This window comes from Corvus cornix, chromosome 13, assembly GCF_000738735.6.
Source record: "Corvus cornix cornix isolate S_Up_H32 chromosome 13, ASM73873v5, whole genome shotgun sequence".
NCBI classification, from domain to species: Eukaryota; Metazoa; Chordata; class Aves; order Passeriformes; family Corvidae; genus Corvus; species Corvus cornix.
In genome coordinates, this window is record NC_046343.1 from 3,531,513 (window position 1) to 3,552,594 (window position 21,082).

At 45.6% G+C, this 21,082-nt stretch overlaps 1 protein-coding gene and 2 long non-coding RNA genes across 6 annotated transcripts in view; 1 reads left to right on the forward strand and 2 right to left on the reverse strand.

The window, feature by feature from the left end:
• Positions 1-21,082, reverse strand: part of LOC109144623 — a 23,862-nt gene continuing 2,780 nt past the window's right edge. Inside the window, exon 2 of the long non-coding RNA XR_002045506.3 lies at positions 1-759. This is a non-coding gene — a long non-coding RNA (uncharacterized LOC109144623). The remainder of the gene's footprint in view (positions 760-21,082) is intronic.
• DRD1 (dopamine receptor D1) lies at positions 7,446-17,914 on the reverse strand. Of its 4 annotated transcripts, none has more exons than XR_005603069.1 (2): positions 12,123-15,988; positions 7,446-8,409 (listed from the first exon to the last, which is right to left on the reverse strand). XR_005603069.1 is itself a non-coding variant. In XM_010399646.3 (2 exons), the coding sequence occupies exon 2, from the start codon at positions 15,978-15,980 to the stop codon at positions 14,622-14,624; it is 1,359 nt and encodes a 452-aa protein (XP_010397948.1). In that variant the 5' UTR covers positions 15,981-15,988; positions 16,710-17,914; the 3' UTR covers positions 7,446-14,621. The 4 variants fall into 4 exon arrangements, 3 of the variants coding, with proteins under 3 accessions (XP_010397948.1, XP_010397954.1, XP_010397949.1); XM_010399646.3 differs by adding an exon at positions 16,710-17,914 and having other exon boundaries at positions 7,446-15,988; XM_010399652.3 differs by adding an exon at positions 16,710-17,914 and having other exon boundaries at positions 7,446-16,036.
• The window catches only part of LOC120410739, a 10,944-nt gene continuing 7,557 nt past the window's right edge, over positions 17,696-21,082 (forward strand). The window contains exon 1 of the long non-coding RNA XR_005603070.1: positions 17,696-17,783. This is a non-coding gene — a long non-coding RNA (uncharacterized LOC120410739). The remainder of the gene's footprint in view (positions 17,784-21,082) is intronic.

The following is a 21,082-nucleotide window of genomic DNA, read 5'->3' on the forward strand; positions in this document are numbered from 1 at the left end:
CTCTCATTTAGAGAGCAATGTATCAGAGCACAGTAAAACTCACCTCAGCTTTATTGTTATCCAGCAGAGAAAACAGTGGTTAACTGACAGCAGAATGAAGAGGAATAAAACAATTACAATATTAGTGTCTGCCTCACAGATGGGGGAGGTACTAAATAACCACGGGTCCATTACAGGGGATTTCTCAGATGCTAAGAAGGTTAAATGGCTGAATGACTTATCCAAAAGTGATTGCTTTTCTGATCCCAGCTCCCTCATGCTATGGCAACATTACCTTATTGCTTTCAAAACCACTTTCCCAACCATCTGGAGCCTGTGGGCTCTGCCCAAGGTACATAAAGCTCCCAGCACAGGCAGGACAGCAAAGGACAAACAACCCCAGGGCTGTATCTGCTGCAGGAGGGATCAGGGAGAGGGCCAGAGTTTTGTGCTTCACCCAAATCACCCACAAGGAGGATATTCCACAGCTGTCACAGCCTTGCCCACAGGTCAGGATGGGACTCAGGAATTCACCCCAGCTGATGGGAAATGCTCTCACAGAGTCCTCTCACTACTTCTTCTTCTCTCCCTTTGAGACTGCAGCTTTTCCATCAGCCTGGATGGGCTTTTTTTTCCTTGCCCAAGCTTTCCATGAGCTTTAGGGTGAAACAAGCCAGCATTAGCCTAAAGAAGAAAACCATGTCTGGGGTGGTCAGACTGTTACATGGCAGTGGAGTAGATTTCCAGGCTTTCTGTCTTCTCTGTAGAAATCTTCAAACACTGGGGAAATGGATCAGGAAGAAAGTATACATCAGGAAAACAGAAGAAACACTTTTAGGATCTAGAGACAAAAGAACTCAAGGCTCTCGGGCACGTGGTGGAATTTATTGGGTTGTCCCATGCAGGACTAAGAGTTGGACTCGATCCTTGTGGGTCCCTTCCAACTCAGCTCATTCTGTGATTTGTGATTCTGTGAACTGATGAGCCTGTTCCTTCTGAGATTCTCCAGGAAATGAAAACTAATCCATTTTTAGATTCCTTCAGACAGGCTCAGATCCTCGATCTAAGCACGTCCTTTCTCCCTTCCATCAGCTCCATCAAAAGCCCTGGACACTTGAAATGGAAATGAATCCTGTAAAGGAGCTCTGGGTTTGTCATTCAGTTTTGGTAATAAAAATCTTTCTTTGATCCTGCAAGATGTCACACTCATTGCCTGAGCACGTCGGCAAAACCAAATTATGGAGCTACCGTGTTTTTGCCTCCTCTCAATTCCTGTGACACTAGAATTGTAAGACTTCTGCTTTTTTAGGCTCAGACAAATATCAGCAATTTAATTGCTTTCTTTAAGCTTGGGTTTAGAAAGCTGATGGGACTATTAGGAAAACAGGGTCATGTAAGTGGGTTTTTTAAGTCAGTTAAGGAAAAAAAAGTAACTATGATGCCTATAGGCATAAAAAATAACTTAAACAATTCTTTACCCCTTTCCACGCTCATTTTAGTACCTCAAAAAGGCCACGTCTAACTGGAACACAATTAGAGCCAGAATGCAGCTTGCTTCTATTTCAGACCCCTTTGTACAGTGCTCATCATCGAAACTCCTGTTCAGAGAGACTTATACAGGGCAGATTTTGTGTCTTAATATCACAGATTATTTTAAATGTACAACATTCTGCATGACCATGCAATCCTGCAAAGCTGCTGCCAGCAATTCCTGCTTCACACTCCTGCTTCAGCTCCTGCCTCTGCGAGGCCTAAAGCCAGACAGCAGAAACTCTCCTCATGGTGGGCTGGGAACACGAGCTGGGTGTGTTGTTAGTACGAGGCAAAATTGGTGTGAAATCCAGCAGTACAGGCTGACAGCCTTGTGGGGATTGTTTTCCCCCACGATTCTGCCCAAGGAAACCTTCTGGAGTCAGGTCTGGGCATCACAAGTGGGAGCAGCAATTCCCCAGCATCGCTCTGTGCTGTCAGCAGCACGTTATGAGTGGGACACAACACCTTCTTTTCTGCAAATTCACCAAATCCCTCGTGTCTCTTTCCCATCTTTTGCCTCAGTGTGAGTTGAACCTCCAGCTGCTCGTTTTCCTTCTTATTTCTATTGCTTAAGTCCTCTCAAGCTGTGCCAGCTTTAATAGGAAAGACTTCTGCTGATCTCTGTTCCTGGACGGCAGTGCTGGAATCACCTTGGGCACACAATTGTTCATTAAACACACACATGGAAGCAAGTGATCAGCAATATCTTCCCTTTCTCACATTCTAGTGTACCCTTTTATTAAAGAGCTAAAACCACAAATGGAACCTCTCCCTCTTTGTTTAATAATAAATCCTTAAAATTGGAGACCTTGTCTTAGGCAAAGCTCAAAAGCTCAGTGGGGGTGAGCCGGGATCCAGGTGGAAGGAGAAAGAGCACATTTGGTGGTGTGGTGAGGTTTTTTTGTGAGGTGCCCACACACTCCTGAGCACACACGAGGTGAGGTGGTTTCAGGGACACCTAAATTCCTGAAGTTCAGGTGTATTTTCCCCTGATGGAACAGCAAAATCCAACAGAAGGCACCTCTAGACCCAGCCACCTGCAGAACTGTCTGCCTTTGCTCCAAAACACGTCAGCCCTTGAGCTTCCCCTCACAAGAGCCCCGAATTTTCATGTGGGAAACACAACTTTCCTTTCCTCCTGTTCTCTTATGCTGCATTGACTTCACTGCTGTGACTGACACTATAAAAGTTTGTAGGTTTGCCTGAGGCACAGATCCAGCATAGAAAAATCTCTCTCCAAAGGCTGAGGCTCAGCAAAGAGATAAGTGACTGAAAAAAGGGTCTTCTGAGACAAAGATCAGTCTTAAGGTGGTCTGGGCCTCACCCCAATCGCATTTTGCTAATCAGCAGGGGGACTCTGTGATCTCATATATGCCAGGATAGATCTAATGCAAATCCCAGGGAGTCAATTTTATTACTGTGGATTTATTCAGCTGTAATAGATCAACATTTGTCCCCGAGTGACTCCAGCATTTCTTGCCCGTGTGTGCAACCTCTTCCCTGCTAATGCATCCCCACAGGAGGGAATGTTTCTTCTGCTAAGCAGGAAACAGGGGAAGAAGCCAATTGCATTTTGCTTGATGAGTGAATTTCAAATGTACAATTTCCCTAAGACAGAGGCTCCTGTCTCAAACAAACACAGATATGTAACCATGCCCTCACATGGAAAACACAATAAACTCCGACCGAAAATCTGAGATTCCTCACAGCTCAAGAGGCTTCATTCCTCTTCATTTCTCTCCTGAAATACCTTTTGCATTAATCCAGACCGAGACCAGTTGTCCAGACCCTCGAAATCATGCACCCTGCCCTCTGCATGCTCTGGGATGCACCAGGAATTAAGTAGCTGCTCATCTGGCACCATCTCTTTCCCCAAACTCGCTGATTAGAAAGTGCCCCCGGGCAGAGCAGGGATTGCCTGAGCGCATTCCTAATCCAGCTCCAAATGACACAGCCAAATTAACCAGATGCTCTCCACACTGATCCCACATGGCAGAGCTGCTCCGAGCCCTCGCCACGAGACAGGAGTTTGGGAATTGTACATTTGAATGTCATGGCAGGGGCACGGCCAGACCCCGCTCCCTCCTCCTGCTCGTGGCTGAGGAGAACAAAAAGCACAATAAAGTGAACACTTTTACTGCTTGCTTAACTCATTGTTCTCCAGCAAACATCCTAATTTTATGTGTCTCTGTTTCAGGTGACTCATTAATTCTTTGGCTCATGATTCACCTTTCTAGGTGTGACCAGGAAATCTATCAGAAAATCTCTCACCTTCAGAGGTAATGCTGAAAGGAACCCCAGATGTCCCAGAATCAAATATGGTTGTTTCCACCTCACAGGGAGTTCTGAATTGGTGGGGAGGAAGTTTGGGGTTTTTTGGAGGGTGGTTTTCAGTATTGAAACTCCTCTACCCAGTTCAGAATTAAGATTTCTGAAGCCTGCACATTTAATCACAAGTCTTTTCTCCAATTAGGGAGTAGTTCACAGCATGACCACGATGAAAGAAAATAAAATAATGTTTCTCAATATTAACTGAAAGGTTGGTGCCCGTGTCTAGACACACAAATTTTCCTGCAGTGGTAAACATTGGTTTTGATCAGAAAATTGTTCTTACTCCAGTTTTAGCCTCACAAGACAGAATTACTGCTTGGCAGCTGAGATCTGAGAAAGGTCAGGAGCTGGCCAGTTAAAAGTAATGTTTTTCAGTTTTAATGAAAAAATATTATTTGCTGTATTTTTCTCCATCCTGCTTGGAAGAAAATGTTGTTTTACTGCAGGGCTCTGACTGCAGCTCTGCATCACATGGGAGTCCAGTGGCAGACAACAGCACTTAGAGCATTAAAAATGCATTCTCCACGTATCAGACCAAAAAAGTGTGCCTCTTGGCAGCATTGCTGGCCTAATTTTGGCTGCAGAATGAATAAAATCAAGGCTTCCACTGAAATCCCAGCACGCAGCTCCTGAGCTGCAGACAGGGAGGTAACAGGGAGGGAGTTTGGGCAGCCTTTGGGGGCAGGGGCTGTGGGTTCCCTCTTCATCAGGGCTCCGTGCTGAGGGAGACAGCACTTGCTGAGCATCCCAAGGGCAGCTGTAGAGTCCGTGGGAGTGGATCAGCAACAATTCTCTCCTGAAATCACCACGTTTCTTTAAATATCTGTACCCACCCGAGATGCACCCGGGCAGCCTCGTTAATCCCTCGGCAGCTCAGAGCAATGGTTTGCTGTCCCTGGAACTCGCTGACGGGAGGGACCACGGGGAGGTTGCTCTGGTAGCACCCACACTTCAGTCCTCACACACCAGCTGTGTGGGTGGGGATGTCTCCATCTACTCAAAAGGAGCATTCAGGACTAGGTGACCCTGGCCCAAGAATCTGTCTGTTGAAGGATTCCTGCAGGCAACTTTTTTTCTTTTTTTTTTTTTATGGGACAGGCTGATTTCAGAAAGGAACAGAGGAAGCAGAAGCTGTTTGGGGTGCCAACAAATTACAGACTGGTTTGGGTTGGAAAGGACCTTAAAGTTCATCTCATTCCACCCCCTGCCATGGGCAGAGACACCTTCCACTATCCCAGGTTGCTCCAAGCCCTGTTCAACCTGGCCTTGGACATTTCCAGGGATCCAGGGGCAGCCACAGCTTCTCTGGGCACCCTGTGCCAGGGCCTGCCCACCTTTACAAGGAAGAATTTCTTCCAAACACTTATCTAAAACTCCTCTCTTTTAGTTTAAAACCATTCTCCCTTGTAAAAAGCAAGGGGCACAACATGACAGCTGTAATGAAGATAAATTGGGGAGTATTATGATGACCCTCAGACCAAACCGAACTCAGCGTCTCCCAACCGCACAAATCCAGGCGCTGTGTGATAACAGCAGCTCTTCCAAGACTGACAAATGATAATGACTCTCTGAAAGCAACACTTAAACCTCCTGGTGGATGTTCCTCCCATCTCAGCTTCCCACTGAGACAGATGTGATAGATTGGAACAAGCTGGAATTAAAGTATGAAATGGCATCACACCCTGAGCCTGCGGGAACGAGCGGGAACTGCGTCCTCCCTGACATGCCGAGCTCCTCACAGGGTGCTGGCTTGAATAACAATCACAGAAATCACAGTATTGAAGTCTCAGCACTGTGAATATCCCCTGATCTGTCTGCAATGACCATGAGGCCTATTAATTTGTGTATTTTCCCACTCGGCTTTTCCATGGGCTGTCTATACCAGCAACAACCTGAGCTGTGCCCGCACATCAGTGCAGGCTGTGACCCACAAGTGCCTGAGAGGGAACTTAAACACTGAGAAACTACTCTGCAGCATTTCATGGCATCCTTTTATTTTCCTTAAGGAACTAAAATACAAGGAGCATTTTGATTAATTCAGCTCTTGAAACAATTACAGTCTGTTTAGTGCCCTTGAGTTATGGGTACAACTAAACATGGACTCACTGCTAAAAAAAGAAGCAATGTTACAAGACAATGCAAATCAAGGGAGTCCTTTGTAATAAAACAAGATATTCAGTCCAAGCAAGGGAAATTCTCACTTCTGAGGGCAGAAACAGCTTCTCAGAGAGGAAGGTCCTTCTTCCTAATATTACCTTTCTCTTCAGCTCAGTGACTCCAGTGGGCATTGTTTCTGGAACATTGTTTTTGCTCACCCTAGTAAGTGGGCTGGCCTTCATTATCTACAGGTGTTTGTAGTTCAAAAATATTACATAAGGCACGGAGGAAATTAACATTCAGGAATGATTTTGTGTCCGTTGTGAGCAAGGGAAAGCAGTAAAATAAAATTACATTATAAAATGGAATAGAATAAAAAATTAAATTATAAACTAAAACAGCAGTGAAGCTCTTTCATTTTAGGGAAAAGTGTATTTTTTCCTCAGACTCCCCACACTTCCCCTCCAGCTGAACGATAAACCCCAGTGGCTTTTACTGGTGACACTTTCCTACACTTAACTTTGAGCACAGGCAGCAAATGGACATGGAGAGGAATCACCAGTCATTTTGAGAAAGGAAGTGAAGGAAATATTGAACACTCCATCGATTGCAGCCTGTGGTGTGCAAAGTGTTTCTTTCATGGTGTTGTTCCTGGAGTGGGAATGGATGGGCACTGCCATGGGTGAGATCCTGCTGGGGCTCCTCGCTCACACTCAGCACAATCTCAGTGCGTTTTCCCTGGCTTACATCCCTGTCAGTGGGGTGGGAATCCAGCCCTTGGCTGATGGCTTCTTTTCCTGGGTGTCAGGATTGAGAACTTTATATTCTCTTTGCTTTTATTGTGCAGCCAGGCCTTTACTTCAGCCACATGTCAAAATTGAGGGTGTTTGCACATCAGAGCTGGGTAAATGCTGCAAAATAAAATCGATTTCTGCAAGTGGTTTTTGAGCTGGGAAGGGCAGGTACTTGGAAGCACTGGAGAGCAGCATTCCAGGGGATAAGTTTAGTCACTAACCAAGCTCATCAACTTTTTGGCCTTTTCTTGAGAATGCCTCAGTCAATTCACTGAGGGGGCTCTCCCCATCCCACCCCGAAATGTGCAACCTTCACCTTGGGATGTGAGTGGGGAGATCCCAACAAACAGGATCCCCGGGATGCTGCATCCATGCACGGGTGTGAGTGCCAGGGATGTCCCAGGGGTCAGAGTGCAGCTCAGACCGTGGCTGCCTGGGCTGCAAACATGCTGTTAAAATCATGTGAAAAATTCATTCCTGCAATTTAATTCATCCTAATAAGTAAAGGATAAAGAGGCTCAAGGAGTGAATATGCATAAAAGACAGGGAAGGGGGAAGAAGGAATTTGCTTGTGCTGAAAAGCAGCAAGACAGTCACAAAGGGCAGGAATTCCTGTGCTGCAGCCTGGGTACAAAAATGCCACTTAGAGGGGTAGAAGTCCAGTGAGACTCCCAGCAAAAGGCCGATTAATTACACTTATTATAATGAAAGTTACCTTCACGTACTCATTTAATCAATTTTTTAAAATACAATCAATATTTTACAATGAGGGGAACTAAACAGCACAAATGAAGTTACTAAATGTCTAAATGTGACTGCCTGCACTGTTTGCTAGAAAGGTTTTACTCAAGCCACACGTTATCCCAAAGCTCTCTATCACTATATTTTATCCTCTCAAGCAAGGAAGAAACATGACTGGAAGTTTCTGCATTAAACTGTTCTCATCAGAAGTTGTTCTTTTTTTTGAAGAATGTCATACATGAACAAAATGCACTGAAAATGTTCTTCTCTATAAGGATTGTAACGATGTTTAAATTTTTTTCTGAAATTTTAACTATTATAATCTTTCTCACTTCAAAATTACTGCTGTTCTTCGAGCCATAAATCTTGCTTTTGAGAAAATTAACTCAAACTGTTCACAAATAAATCTGGAAAAATATGAAAATGGATTAGGTTTTGGACTTACAAAAAAGATACCAGTAGAAAACGCCTTTTTTTTTGCTCAAAAATAATTTCCCACTGTTCAAAAACAGCTGTTTCCAAGGGGTTCCTTTCACTGTTGTCCCACATCCCATCTGGTGGGATCCAGGGTTCCAGGAGGTGTCAGGAGAAGAGTCTTTTCAGCTGAGAACACAAATCCATATCAAAGTCTGATACAAGCACAGAAGAGCAAAGAGAAGGAAACTGGATGGTCCCATTTACAACTCTGAAATCATTACAGAAACAGCCACAAAAGCTTAGTAAACAAGAAAGTGGAAAAGTACATAACAGAATCATTAAATCTCTTTTTATTACTATTTTAAACACTTTCATGATGCAATTTCAAAGTGTGTTTTCACAATTTTTTTTTAACATTTCATCTCTCTGGCACAAAGTGCTGGCATGGAAGATCCATCAGTCCTGACAGGTTTGTCCTTTAAATGCAGGTGATGCAGGCCTGGTTCATCTCCTGCTTCTGTAACAAAGAAAATCTCATTTAACTTCACCGTTTGTCCCTTCCACATGCTCCATGAATCCTTTAATTGAGGGTGATGGACGTTGTGTATGAACACATGGAAATAGGTTATTGGTACTGACACACAGTGGCATCCAAATCATTAAGATCTTGGCACCACTGAGAACTCCTTTATTAACAGAGAAATAAAATGGAAACAGAGGGAAATGCCTGGGTGTCTGAATCCATAATTCCCTCCAAAATGAAGAGAAACTTTGCAATGGTGGCAAAGGTCAGTGAAATGTTTGATTCTTCTGCTTGCATCAGTGGAAGGACAATCTGGGAAGCAAATATTTCCCTCATTCTCTTCTTTCAAGATCTCAAAAAAATTCTCTTGTCTTAGAAAAATGTGAAATTAGTAGAATTGTATTATCTGAAAATCAAGGGATGGGAGCAGGAAAAGGTTTTTACCAATCCAATTGTTTCATGCAAGTCACATTAACTTGTTTCATTTTATTTCAATGTTTAACTTCCTTATCAGTATATTCAAACCAGAGATCTGGGTTTTAAAAATCTCACACTGCGAACTGTAAAATTAAGTACCTCAAAACCAAAGAAAACAATTTTGAAAATGTAAAAAAATTATAGATACAAACAACACTTTTTCTGATTGTTTGGTTTGATTTGAGTTTTCTGTCATCATTTTGAATAACCCACAAATAGTTTATTCCTGTTGGGTAGGAACTATTCAAACAGGAAAAACACAGCTTTGGAGACTGCACCAAGCCTGGCTCTGAGCAGCAGCTGCACTCCCAGCTGAGCTGTTCTGTGGTAATGCAGGGACTGGGAGCTGGTTTGGTCCTTGGCTCTGGCCTGGACCTGGGCTCTCCCCTCATCCCTCTCTGGATGCCCAGGATTGTGGCAGGGCACCTGAGCACGGGGTTTGCCCAGTGCCACCACCCCAGCCCCGCTCCCCTGCAGCCAGCCCTGGAGCCCCTTTCTCTTTTATGCCTTTTTGATCCCAAATCGTCCATTTCAGCAGCTCCATAGGGTGATAATGAACCAGACCCAGGGTATCCCTTTGATCCCATTTCCATCCTGGGTGAAGCCAACCCCATCCAGAGGGACAGGAACTAAAGCCAGGCCACTGACACAAATCAGGGGATTTTGGTGTGTCCGAGTGTGTGGCTGCAGCTCTGGGGAGCAGGTACCAGGATTTGCACCTCCTGCCATCCTTCACCCAGGCACCGAGGAAACTCCTTCACCAAACAACCAACAGGAACATCCCTCCTTGGAAAAGGGAGGAACAACCTGGCACGAGCAAAAGGGAAACACAATCAAAATAGAAAAGCAATGGCCACCAGCACAGCAGGGGAGCAGCTTTCTCCTGTATCATTGCCCAGAGCTTTATCCTAGAAATCAAATTTAAAAAGCATGGCAGAAACTTGCTGTTTCATTCTGGCCGTGACTGTAACGACAACCAACATGAAAACAACTGTTTTACAACCATGGTATACTCGATTTACACCTTCAGTCCCAAAATTACATCTGTAGCAAGACTCTGGCAGTGGCAGCTGGGCAAGGGCTCGGCAGATCCCTCGGGAAAGGCTCGTGTCACAGTGCAACCCCAGCTCTGACATCTGGAGTGTGGCAGGAGCATCAGATTCTCTCTCAAAGACGGGATCATCACCTGATCCAAGATTGGAGCCCAACACTTGGTTCACAGACCACCTCTACTGCAACAGACCAGTGCAAGAACACCTTGGATTTGTGTTTCCACCTTTTAAAAGCTATGAAATAAATACCACAGTGTTCCTTGTCTAAGTCACATTTGTTGTGTGGCCACATAGGCCACGTGTTCATCTCTAGGAACACACTCTTCTATCATTACACTAGAAACCAAAATAATAACTGGAATAATCTGCCTTTCAAGATACTAATCATAGGAGGTTTTTGAGTTTTCAATCAGATTTGGTTGCTTCTGAAAGCTACTGATTTGAAAAAAATCCAGGATTGGCTCTCAATAACAGTGTCATTAAACCTGTACCTCAGCAAAGGCATTTCTTCTTTCATCCTTTATCTTTTGTATGCTTTGTTAAATTAGAAACTCAAATCAGCATAAACTGCTTGACAAGGGAAAGGGAGAAATGTATTCAGATTTCATCTGGTGATTGTGGCTCATTCGTTGCAAACAGCTCCTTCATCAATGCCATCAGGTGAATTATTAACCTCTTCCATCCACAAACAGAAAAATACCTTCAGGCCCAAGGAAGCAATGCCAGAGAAAAGGTTCCTTGGGTTATCTGCAGGTAACCTTTCATTCATGTCCTGTCACGGGACGGGACACAGCAAGGCTCACTCTGCAGAGGAAAATGCTGGAGGGGAGCAAGGCAGGGAGAAAAGCATGAGCAGGGAAGGGAGAAAAGTGTGTGATGCCCCCGGGGTAGACGTGGGGACCGTCCTGGTGGGAGCAGTGACATCCCGGTGTCCTTCATTGCTCCTCTGTGGCTCTGCCGCTGCCCAGCCACTCTTGGCAACACATGGTGAGAAAAGACCTTCCTGGGGAGGTGTTCCACCAAAGTGGCCCAAGTTGGCTCAGGGAAGACACTCCCAGAAACGAGTTCCTGCTGCTCATCCTCCAGAGCAGCAGCTGCCCGCCAGGGTGGAACAGCCAGCGCTCCTCCCAGGCTACTCCCAGGCTACTCCAGCCAAACCTCATCGGTCAGCTCCCTGCTATCAGCTCCACAGAGCCCAGAGAGGGCCTGGCACTCCTCCAGCCCCCGGGGTGCACCCTGACATTGGTGTGACCAGCAGTTCCAGCAGAGCACTGGTTTTGAGCAGCCAGGGAGCAGGCACAGAGCAGGTAATGAATGCAGCTCCTGAGCAATTAATTCAGCACATAAATAGAGTAGCAGTCAGCAGGTGCTTGCTGTTGTCCCTCCTAGTCACCCCTGAGACTGGTGTCCAGGCTCTGCAACAGGTAAGAGAGGCATTTCTGGGAGCAGGCTGTGGGAAGGGAACTCTTGGGTGTGCTGGGGGGAAGGATTTTAATCTGGACTTTCTTCTAAGCAAAGGGTTATCATGGCAAATAAAGCCAAACAAGGCAACAGAAAGGCTCCGGTAGTAATGGGAGGAAAGGCAGGGAGGACAGGTAGAGGAACTTGCTGGGAAGGCTGGAAAACAAAGGGTAAATGGGGTATGTTGGCAAATGAGGATCAAGGCCAATTCATGTTGTTTTAAAATGTATGGAAGGAGTCAGAAGCAAAAATTAGTTAAATCAAATGAGAGATAAAACAATAAAATAAAGTAATCCAGGTGTCTCCCCAGCCTCTCACACCCAGGGGACACTCCCCACAGCAACAGCAGCAGCACTTCACCAAACTTCACAGAGGCCCCCAAAACTCAGATCCTTCTGCAAGGAGGGAAGTTCTGTGACAGCCCCTGGTCAAGCAGAGCAAACATTTATTACAGAACTCAAATCATCCCCTATGAACCCGTGCAAAAACAGCACCTTGCTTTACACGAGCTCCTTAAATCATACTTTGTATTTTGCTTTTATATCAGACTGCTGGGAGTTTTGAGAATAAGTAAGAAACCACAGAACTTCCTCTTTGGCCTGTGTACTTTTTAAGAAATTAAGTAATTCCTCAAAGGTACCCCAAAAAAATCCAGCATTGGGAAATTTTCCCAAAAGTGTCAAGACGGATTGGAGGCAGCCACGATGCCCTGTTTACCTCAGAGATGCTCCTCCCTGGGAGCAGACAGGGAGGGGGACCTGGACTTTCCCACAGCTCCTGCACCAGCTCCAGTCCCAGATGCTGGACTGGTCATGGTGGTGTTGCTCGAGGCAGAAGTGACCATGTAGATTTGTTTCTTCATTTCAAAATGCATCTGCTGACAGAGGCAAAAGCAAAGGGCTGCCAGGAACAGAGGGATCCTCAGCTGCACCCACCATCACCTCACTGCTGAAATGATTCATTTTCTCCCAAAAAACAGACACCAGCAGTGGGGCTGTATCAGGCTTTGAGAAGTACTCCACAGCTTGGGAGGGAAAAAAGAAAAAAGAAAAGGAAAAACAACAATAAAAACATGCTATAAACCAAATTCACTGTGCTGTTACACCAAGGCAAAAAATAATCTTTGAAATAAAAGTCACCAGTAGGCTGAGCCTTACACACTTGAAACAGAGGGTGGCTGTTTACAAACTGCTTTTACTGCTTTCAAATCCTCGTTTAGAGCAAGGGCTCAGTGGTCTCTAGTAAGGAGGTTTTCCTCTGCTTCTAACAGAAATTCCCATCTGCCTCATGGGTGTGATCCCAAATAAGGGCAAATAGGAAAATAAAGGAACTGTCCCTCCCTTTAACACAATCAATACAACGGCCAAAAACCAGCATGTATTTAATAAATGCAATGTAGATTGCTTTATTTGACCTTCTGTTCACAAAATAATTTTATTATATGTATGAAAGCAGCATACAGGCAATAAAATTATGAAAACATTCACAATACATAAATACACAGACCTGATGCAGGATGTATATAGTTTGTTAGACTTTAAATTTTTTTTCCTCTCAGTTCTCTTTTCCTGACAACACATTTTTCTTTGATATATGTTATGGAAAAGTTGCTCCAAAGGGCATTTTCTCGCATTCAGAAAAGAAATGGATTTCTTTGAATGCTGCTGAATATTAACACCCAGTGCTCCTGTTGCTAATGCTCACTGATTGCTTTTGGCATTACAGAGGGAAAGCAGCAGGGAAGGACAGTGGAAAAGTAGCAGGATTTTTTAATTAAACATTGGCAACTTTTTGGGAGTTCACAGGAGGATTTTGAGATGGAGGCTGCAGTTCCATCCGTATTCAGAAATGTTTTAGTCCAAAATGGTAATGAGGCACTATTCCTTATTGATTGGAGTATTGACATGGCAATTACTAAACTGTAATGTCCTCCCAGCTCCCAGAGTAAAGCACCAGGTACCTCAGGTTTTAATTCTGACTGTGACAGAGGAGCAGACAGACAGCAGGGTCCGGGTGCTCCTGCAGGAACACCGGTGATAACGAGGTTTTTGGCATCCTTCCTACCTTTATAACCCAGTGTGTTTGTTCAGAAAAGATATCCAAGACTTGAAATAAGAAAAGTCTGAGAAAGCCGTTTATCTTACATAAATACAAAACACGATATACTAAGAATTGTTATCTAAGAAGCTTTCCTTCCCAAACTGGATTCTTCTTAAGGTCGTAGTCATATTTAAGGTATTTACAGATCCACAAATGTGACATTCTAGCAAAGTCTCTGTAACATGAAACTTTTTAAAAATAAATAGCAGCAATTTCTTTTCTTTCTATAAGGGAAGAGAATTCGCAACTCAGTCAACTCTGGTCCTATCTTTTGAAAGAAATCCCACTTAAAAATAAAAAAAGCCCACAAGCAAACAAACTCCACACAGCATCAGTTTTGTTGATTCCTTCATTTCTTGCTGAGCTTCTGAACATTCCTCCATTCCCCTCACCAGCTCTCGAGACTATCAGAGCTTGTAATAAAGTGCTGACTGGTTGACTGGTCAAATGCAGTTATGACACTCCAAAAATATCCCATTATTTAGACATCTTAAATAACATAAATAAAGCTAGATCTGTTATAACATATGAAAAATATCAATTTAAAACAATAAATAAATAAAACCAGTATCAACATATTACCTCCCAAAGCTTTAAAAATAACCATTCTCATTATAAGGCTCAATTATTTGTCAGAAATAATTTTAAGAAGGCATCTACCTACCTTTACAATCCCTCAGTCTTTAATTAGGACCTGTTAACACCCACTATCACAAGACACAGCAATCTTTTAACTTCTAGTAAACATTAATCTTTAAATACTCAACATTTATCTTTTGCCTCACTTTTAGCTAGAAATTGGTTTCTCTGTACAGAGAAGAAGCAACATTTTCTTTGTAACTGCACTGCATCTAAATTTGTAGATTTTCCTCAGTGCAAACAGTACAGTTTAACATCCTTTTTTATAACCAATTTCCAGTATATTTTTCTGTTTATTGTTTGAAATGTTAAATTTGCTCTGAATGCCAGGAAAATTGATTCTGGGCTTGGTGTAAATGTGCATTTTTCTCCCTTAGAGCTTAGGTTCTCACCAAAGAAATCTTGTCTATCTTTTTTTTTTCCCAAAAAGATTATTACAATATACACCATTAGGTCTTGCTGAGTAAACCTTACTGTTCAGGTTTTATGCTGCCCATTCTGTGTAATGGGATTGATCTTTTCCAAAGAAACATCAGCTTCATAATCCAAGATACCAGACAGTGCTGGAGACATTTTCTCCAAGGTCTTTGACAGTTCACCCTCTTCTTCCTTTTTAAGAGGTTCTTCTTCCGGGCAAATAATTGCATGTGGGATCAGATAAACCAGATTAGACTCTTTGGGGCTGGACCCTTTGGGCTCGTGTTGGCTGGAAAAAACCACTGCCCCGTTGTTGTTAATGCTGACAGTCTCGATGGCGTTGCCAGACATGGGGCAGAGCTTGTAGCAGCCCAGCAGGGTGGAGAATGCCTTGCGGAAATCAGCGTTGAAGGCATAAATGATGGGGTTGAGGGAAGAATTTGCCCATCCAAACCATACAAAAACGTCAAAGGTGGTGGAATTAATGCAGAAAGCCTCTGCTCCCTTGGATGGCTGGGTCGGCTCGCAGAAGGGAATCATGCAGTTCAACACAAAAAATGGCAACCAGCAGCACACAAACACCCCCATGATCACCGAGAGAGTCTTTAACACCTTTGTTTCCCTCTTGAAGGACATTTTGAAGTTGCTCTCTGGCTGCTGGCAGTCCATGCTGCTCCTGTTGCCGCCCGGGTTCTGGCAGTTCTTGGCATGCACTGCTGCTCTCTCCAGAGCCGAGATGCGCCGGATTTGCTTCTGAGCAATCCGGTATATCCTGGTGTAGGTTACTATCATGATGGCCACGGGGATGTAGAAGCTAATTAGAGAAGAGGAGATGGCATACATCCTGTTTAGGCTAGAATCACAGTTGTCCATGCTTACACCCTGTAAGCTGGCATTGAAGTCCAAAAAGCTCGTGGTCGTAGCCTTGTGCCAGTTCAGCTGCACTGGGATGAAGGAGATCAACACGGACAAAGTCCACGCCACGCTGATCATAATGAAGGCTGCCCTGGGGGTCATTTTCCTCTCGTACCTAAATGGGCTGGAGATGGCCCAGTATCTGTCCACACTAATGACACAGAGGTTTAAGATGGATGCTGTTGAGCACATAATATCAAAGGCCACCCAGATGTTGCAAAATGAACCAAAAGGCCAGAAACCGGCGATCTCGGCCACAGCTTTCCAAGGCATGACCAAAACTGCCACTAAGAGATCTGACACAGCCAAGGAGATGACAAAGAAGTTGGTCACCTTGGACCTGAGGTGGCGAAACCTAATGACAGCTGCGCAGACCAGAGTGTTTCCCAGCAGCGTGGAGAGGATCAGGAGCGAGAGGAAGCAGCCCGTGAGGATCCGAAAGGAAGAGGAGTCCCTTTCCACCAGCAACCCTTCCCCGTCCATAGTGGTGTCGTTCCAAGTCATAGTTTCTCCTGAGGGAAAATCATATCATGATTTTCATGACGACATCAACTCCTCTCCTTGCAGAGATCAGAGACATCAGACGTCCATTAATTACTCATCACCAAACAGACCAAAGGTCCTTTCCTACAGTCCCTTCGCCCCCGGACGGACCTCACCCTCTTTGAATCATCCTGAACAACATCCTGAAAGCTCTACGAGCAGGAGCTGAAAATGCACAAACACAGTCAACCCTACAAACAGGGGCTTTTAGCAATCCCTTCAGAAACACACTGCACCACCCCGGCATGGAGTAGCCTAACTCAGACAGCTCACCTGTAAATGTTCTGCTGCTGTCCTCTGCAAACACACCCCACACACAGCAAAGCAATCACTTTTCCATGCTTGCATCTATTCCCACTTAAATAGACTATTGATCGAGTGTTTCCAGTGTCCACTGCACCAGCCCTTCATATTTACTGAAGCGTATTAGACAAGGTGCCTTTCCTCTACTTCCCTAAATGTCTCACTGATGAAACACGCCATCCTTCCTCCTTGGTACATTCCTGTTACAAAATGCACCAGTTCTCTGTTTCTTGGCAGTATCAGAAAGCAAATCTTCACTTTGTTTCAAACTGGTTTACATTTCCAAGACAAAATAAATTAACATACAGTAGGTGTGTTTTAAAGGTTTTCAGTAAGAAGCAGCTCAGGTTATTTAGTTTGACTTAAACAAGAAATGCTGGCTCCTACCTTTCACCTCTGATTCCCTGTTTGCTCTGGGATGCAGGGCCGTCTCTCCTCCTGTTTTAGTTTTGGAGTTGCATAGCAAATCTTATATATAAAACCAACACAGGAACACTGCATTGCATCGTGTATGTGGGTTTTTTTTCCCTGAAAGTGTAAATTGGCAGGGGAGAAGTAAGAGTTGGACCATCAGGAGTTAGTTTTCAAGGGAGCAGCAGGTCTGTGCCGTCGGACCGTGCGTGACGGACCCTGCTGGTGTGTGCCCAGCTCCCTCCATCCCACGGCTCCTGCTGATCACTCTGCAAACTTTGTTGGCCGGATCAGTCCCAGTCGTACTTTGTACATCCCGTTGAAGCGGCACATCAGGGCAAATCATCCCAGGCAAAAGGCACGGTATTCCCAACACTGGCAAGAGTCGATTACCAGTTTTTTCTTCTGTCGTTTGCCGGATGAAGAAAGAGGCGAGAGGAGGAGAAGGACCCGAGTGACCTTCCCTCGGCCACGACGCCGGCGATGCCCGCAGTGGGTTCCTCTTCCAGCAGGGACGAGTCGCTTTAACACTCCGCTGCCAGGTTATAGCTCTCCATAACTACTCCGGAATAATCCCACCTCCTGCTGCGCTCCAGGGATCGGGTCCAGCTCTTACCATGCTTTTTCCCTCTCGGAAAGGCGCAGGCGGAGGCAGCTTCTCACACTCTCCCGCAGCCCGCCCCGGGCCGCGCATCTCCCGGCTTCCTTCTGCCCGGGGCAGGGCTCGGCAGCATCGCCCCTCCAGGAACGCTCTGTCTGCCTGGCGACTCCTTCCTAAAGGATTAAGATAAGGGAATGACAGGCACGGAGGCACGCAGCGGGCAAAAAGCCACCCCCCTTCGCCTCCTCTAACATCTTCGGTCGGGCGCCGCTTCTTCTGGGCAGCTTTTCCTGCCTTCCTGGGGAATAACGTCCCGGGCAGCCGGGACGAGAGGCAGAGCGGGGCTCCGGGAGCGGCTCTGGTGGAGTTTAGCGCAGCCGGGATTACTTTGCCCGAGCTGCGGGACGCGCGGGGCGCTGCGAGCCGCGCTCGGTGCACTGATGCGGACAGTGAGTACCGGCCCCGCGCCTCCGCGATGGGCGATGCTCGGGAGGGGCCGCGGGGCGAGGCACCGCCACCCGGGGGAGCGGCGATAGCCCGGGGCACGCTCGGGAGCCGCTGCCGGCACGGCGGGGCAGGGGCCGGGGCTGGGGGCTCGGCCGGGGCAGCGGTCCCTGCGCACCGCCCCCCGCCTGGCGCAGCCCCCGGCTCCCGGCGCAGCCGCGGCCACCGGGCTCCCTCTCCTGGGCGGCCGCGGCCCCCGCCGGGGGTGAGCACGGACGGGGGGCAGCGGCCGCACGCGTCCCGTACCGCTCCCAGCCCGGCTGACACCGGGATCGGCATCGTCATCCTGTGGGCAGGGAGCGGGGAAAACCCACGGACGGGTTCCGCATCCCGACGGAATCGTGCGGGCTCAGGCGAGGGCACGGAGAGGAACAAACAGTGCGGAGCCGCCGGAGCCCCGAGCGGGCACCCCCGAGAGCAGGGACAGCCCGTCCGAGCAGACCCGCAGCTCCCTCCAAAACCTCTTGGCAAGAACCCTCCCCGTTCGGTAGTGAGCACCAAAACCGGAGCGGTTGTTCCTCAAATCCTTCTTCCTACAAAAGGGTCTTTTCTTGCTTACCTTAGCTGCAACAGGCAGGGAAAGATGAACATGCTGATTTGCAACCTTTGCATAGGAATCTTACCCCCCAAAAAATCAGAAAATAAATATAAAACACGTCACAGGGCGGTTTAAAAACCTCCTAGAAGAATAAATACTGTCACTAAGTTGTCAACATAAATTCTGTGGGGTCCAGCACTTGTGAAGTTGCTTTTGAGCCATCTATAATTTCTCATAATGTCACTTAAAGCAGATACAGTGCTAAGCTAATCTTGACTACTTAACTGAAACACTTGTTTTCCTTTCCCTTTCTCTTTCTTTTTTTATAAATTTTAACTGCTTCTCACCAAGTTCTCATCCCACCCTCCCCCTGCTTATTATCCTGTCCTTTAATCATCATTCATCCCCAGAGGAGGGTGAAAATAGACAAGAAAATGAATCCTGTGCTGTTTGGTAATCGAGATCTCTAATGAAACTCACTGTGAGTTTTCTTTTTCTATTTTCAAGATCCTTTTTCTCTTGTCTCCTGTTCTTAAAGCTCCACACAGGTGAGGCTTAGTGCACGATAATTATTTTCTGCAAAGGTAGCGTGTTCCTGTTTTTCCATAGAAACCCTGGGCTGAGGGGAACATTGCCTGCATAAGAAGCCACTGAGCACACTTGATTTTATTTGCAACAACTTCCAGAGGCTCTCCTAAAATGACTTTCGACCACAGCCATCCTGGATTATTCCAGGAGAAATCACAGCATGTAATCACCCAAAAAGCAAAATTTTTGAGGAATATTGGAGAGAAATGCTGAGGTACACATTGCAGAGGAGAGAGAAGTCTGCTCTCAAGAATCTGCTTATCAGCTCATCCAGCGAAACCTTCAGTTCGTTTTTACCAGGGAGTGGCCTTTCCTGGGGAAGAGGCTGGATTCAGCATTGGAAGAACCTAATGCTGCTCATATGAGTGAGGGTTTCATTTGACTCTGACATTAAAAAAAGCCTTTTGAATTCGTACTCACAGCAGCTTGTAGACTCTCACAGCCCTTATTTTTTTTGGCAATTCAAGTATCAGTTTCAGAAGCCAGAGCCTCTGTCCTGTCTCTTCTCCAAGTTTGTGTGACCAGTCCAGGGATGAATGAAAGGTCTGGCTCAGCCCTGACTGAAAAGCCCTTTCAGCAGTTTCAAACACCAGGAGTTCATCCAGGGCACCCTGCTGTACCCATTTGTCACTCCAGCTAATTTATGAGCTTTAAAACCTTTCACGACTTAACACTCATACCCAGGTGAGGAACAAAAGGGAAATCCACTAAACCCCTATTATTATTTAGTTAAATTTAACAGTAGGATTAGGCAGCAGATTGCCACGACTCTGGGAGCCAGTTACACGAGTGTTGGGTCATTTTTCCTCTTGCTGCTCTCTGGCCAAGCTGTCCCCAGCCAGTGCGAGCAGGATCAGCTCTGGTCCAACTCTGGACTTGCCTGAAACTGTCAGCAACAGGATGATGGTGCAGATGTTTCCTGGAGATTCAGAAACAGTCACAGAGCTTGTTAAATTTCTCCCTGGGTACCCACATGAAACAGCTGCTTAACTTTATTTAATGCTTTTCAGTCACTACTGACTGCTGCTGGAATCAAAGCAATGGCCAGCAAAGGAAAGCTTTTGTGTCCCTATTCCCACCTGCTCCTCCCAGGAGACTCTGGCTGGAGAAAGTCCTACCTGGTCCATATGAAGATTTAAAAATATAAATACTGAGTAGCACTTTGATCCAAATGATCTTAATTCAAGCAGAAATTAGCTACTGGAAGATCAAGTCTGAGTAGAACAAAGCCCAGATCTTGCATTGAGAGATGAATATGTTTTAACCTACAAAATAGTGCACACACTAGATCTGGAGAGAAGCATCTGAATTTACAAAATATATTACAGTACATGGATACAAATTGTACTCACATCACCCTCAGGATGACTTTTCATGTTTGCAAGCATGGGGTCTACTAAACATGAAATCAGCTGAGGCATATTATTGGAAATAGTGTCTAAAAGAGCTGTCAGATTTGTAAATAACTGGTTATGCTAATATCCAAGATAAATTTAGCCTCAATGTAACCTTCTTGGAAAAGTCAAGGGTTCCTGGAAATCAAACAGCTCTGAAGTCTTTAAAAGATCAGTGAAGCACATTGTTTAAATTGATATTATCATGTTGTGCATTCCATGAGGAAAACCACAGCAGTCACTACAAAAGCACAGAGCAAAGAGTGGCAGCAGAAAAAAACCATTGCTAACATCTCCAAGGATCTCAAGCTCACTCTTGAATGATAAAGATCCATCAGCAGGGAGAAAGGATCAGTGAGAGAAATGATTTCTAGTCCCCAAACGCTAACAACAAGAGGCCTAAATATTCAGTATTTGAGTGTGGGTACTTTTTTTTGACTGTAGATTACAGTCACTGCAGCTGGCCCTCAGTGCCTGGTGGATTCAGCAGGGCTGATCTCAAAAAGCACATGTGCAGGTTGTCTTGTGAACTATTTTTCTAATGGCAGCCACGGAGCATCCCTAGGTATCAGGTCACTGGTGAAGTGTGTGAGGAAATTTGAACACTGGCAGGGAAATGGAAAATCAAAAAAGCCCTGAGAGAAACACCATGTCTGAAAGTCTGAATTTAAATGACTCGTTTGAGGGGGCTCGTTCAGGCTGGACACAGAGGGCAGTGCAGGAG

Coding starts and splice junctions, on each gene's coding strand:
- DRD1 (XM_010399646.3), bottom strand. CDS start 15,980: ATGACTTGGAACGACACCACTATGGACGGGGAAGGGTTGCTGGTGGAA.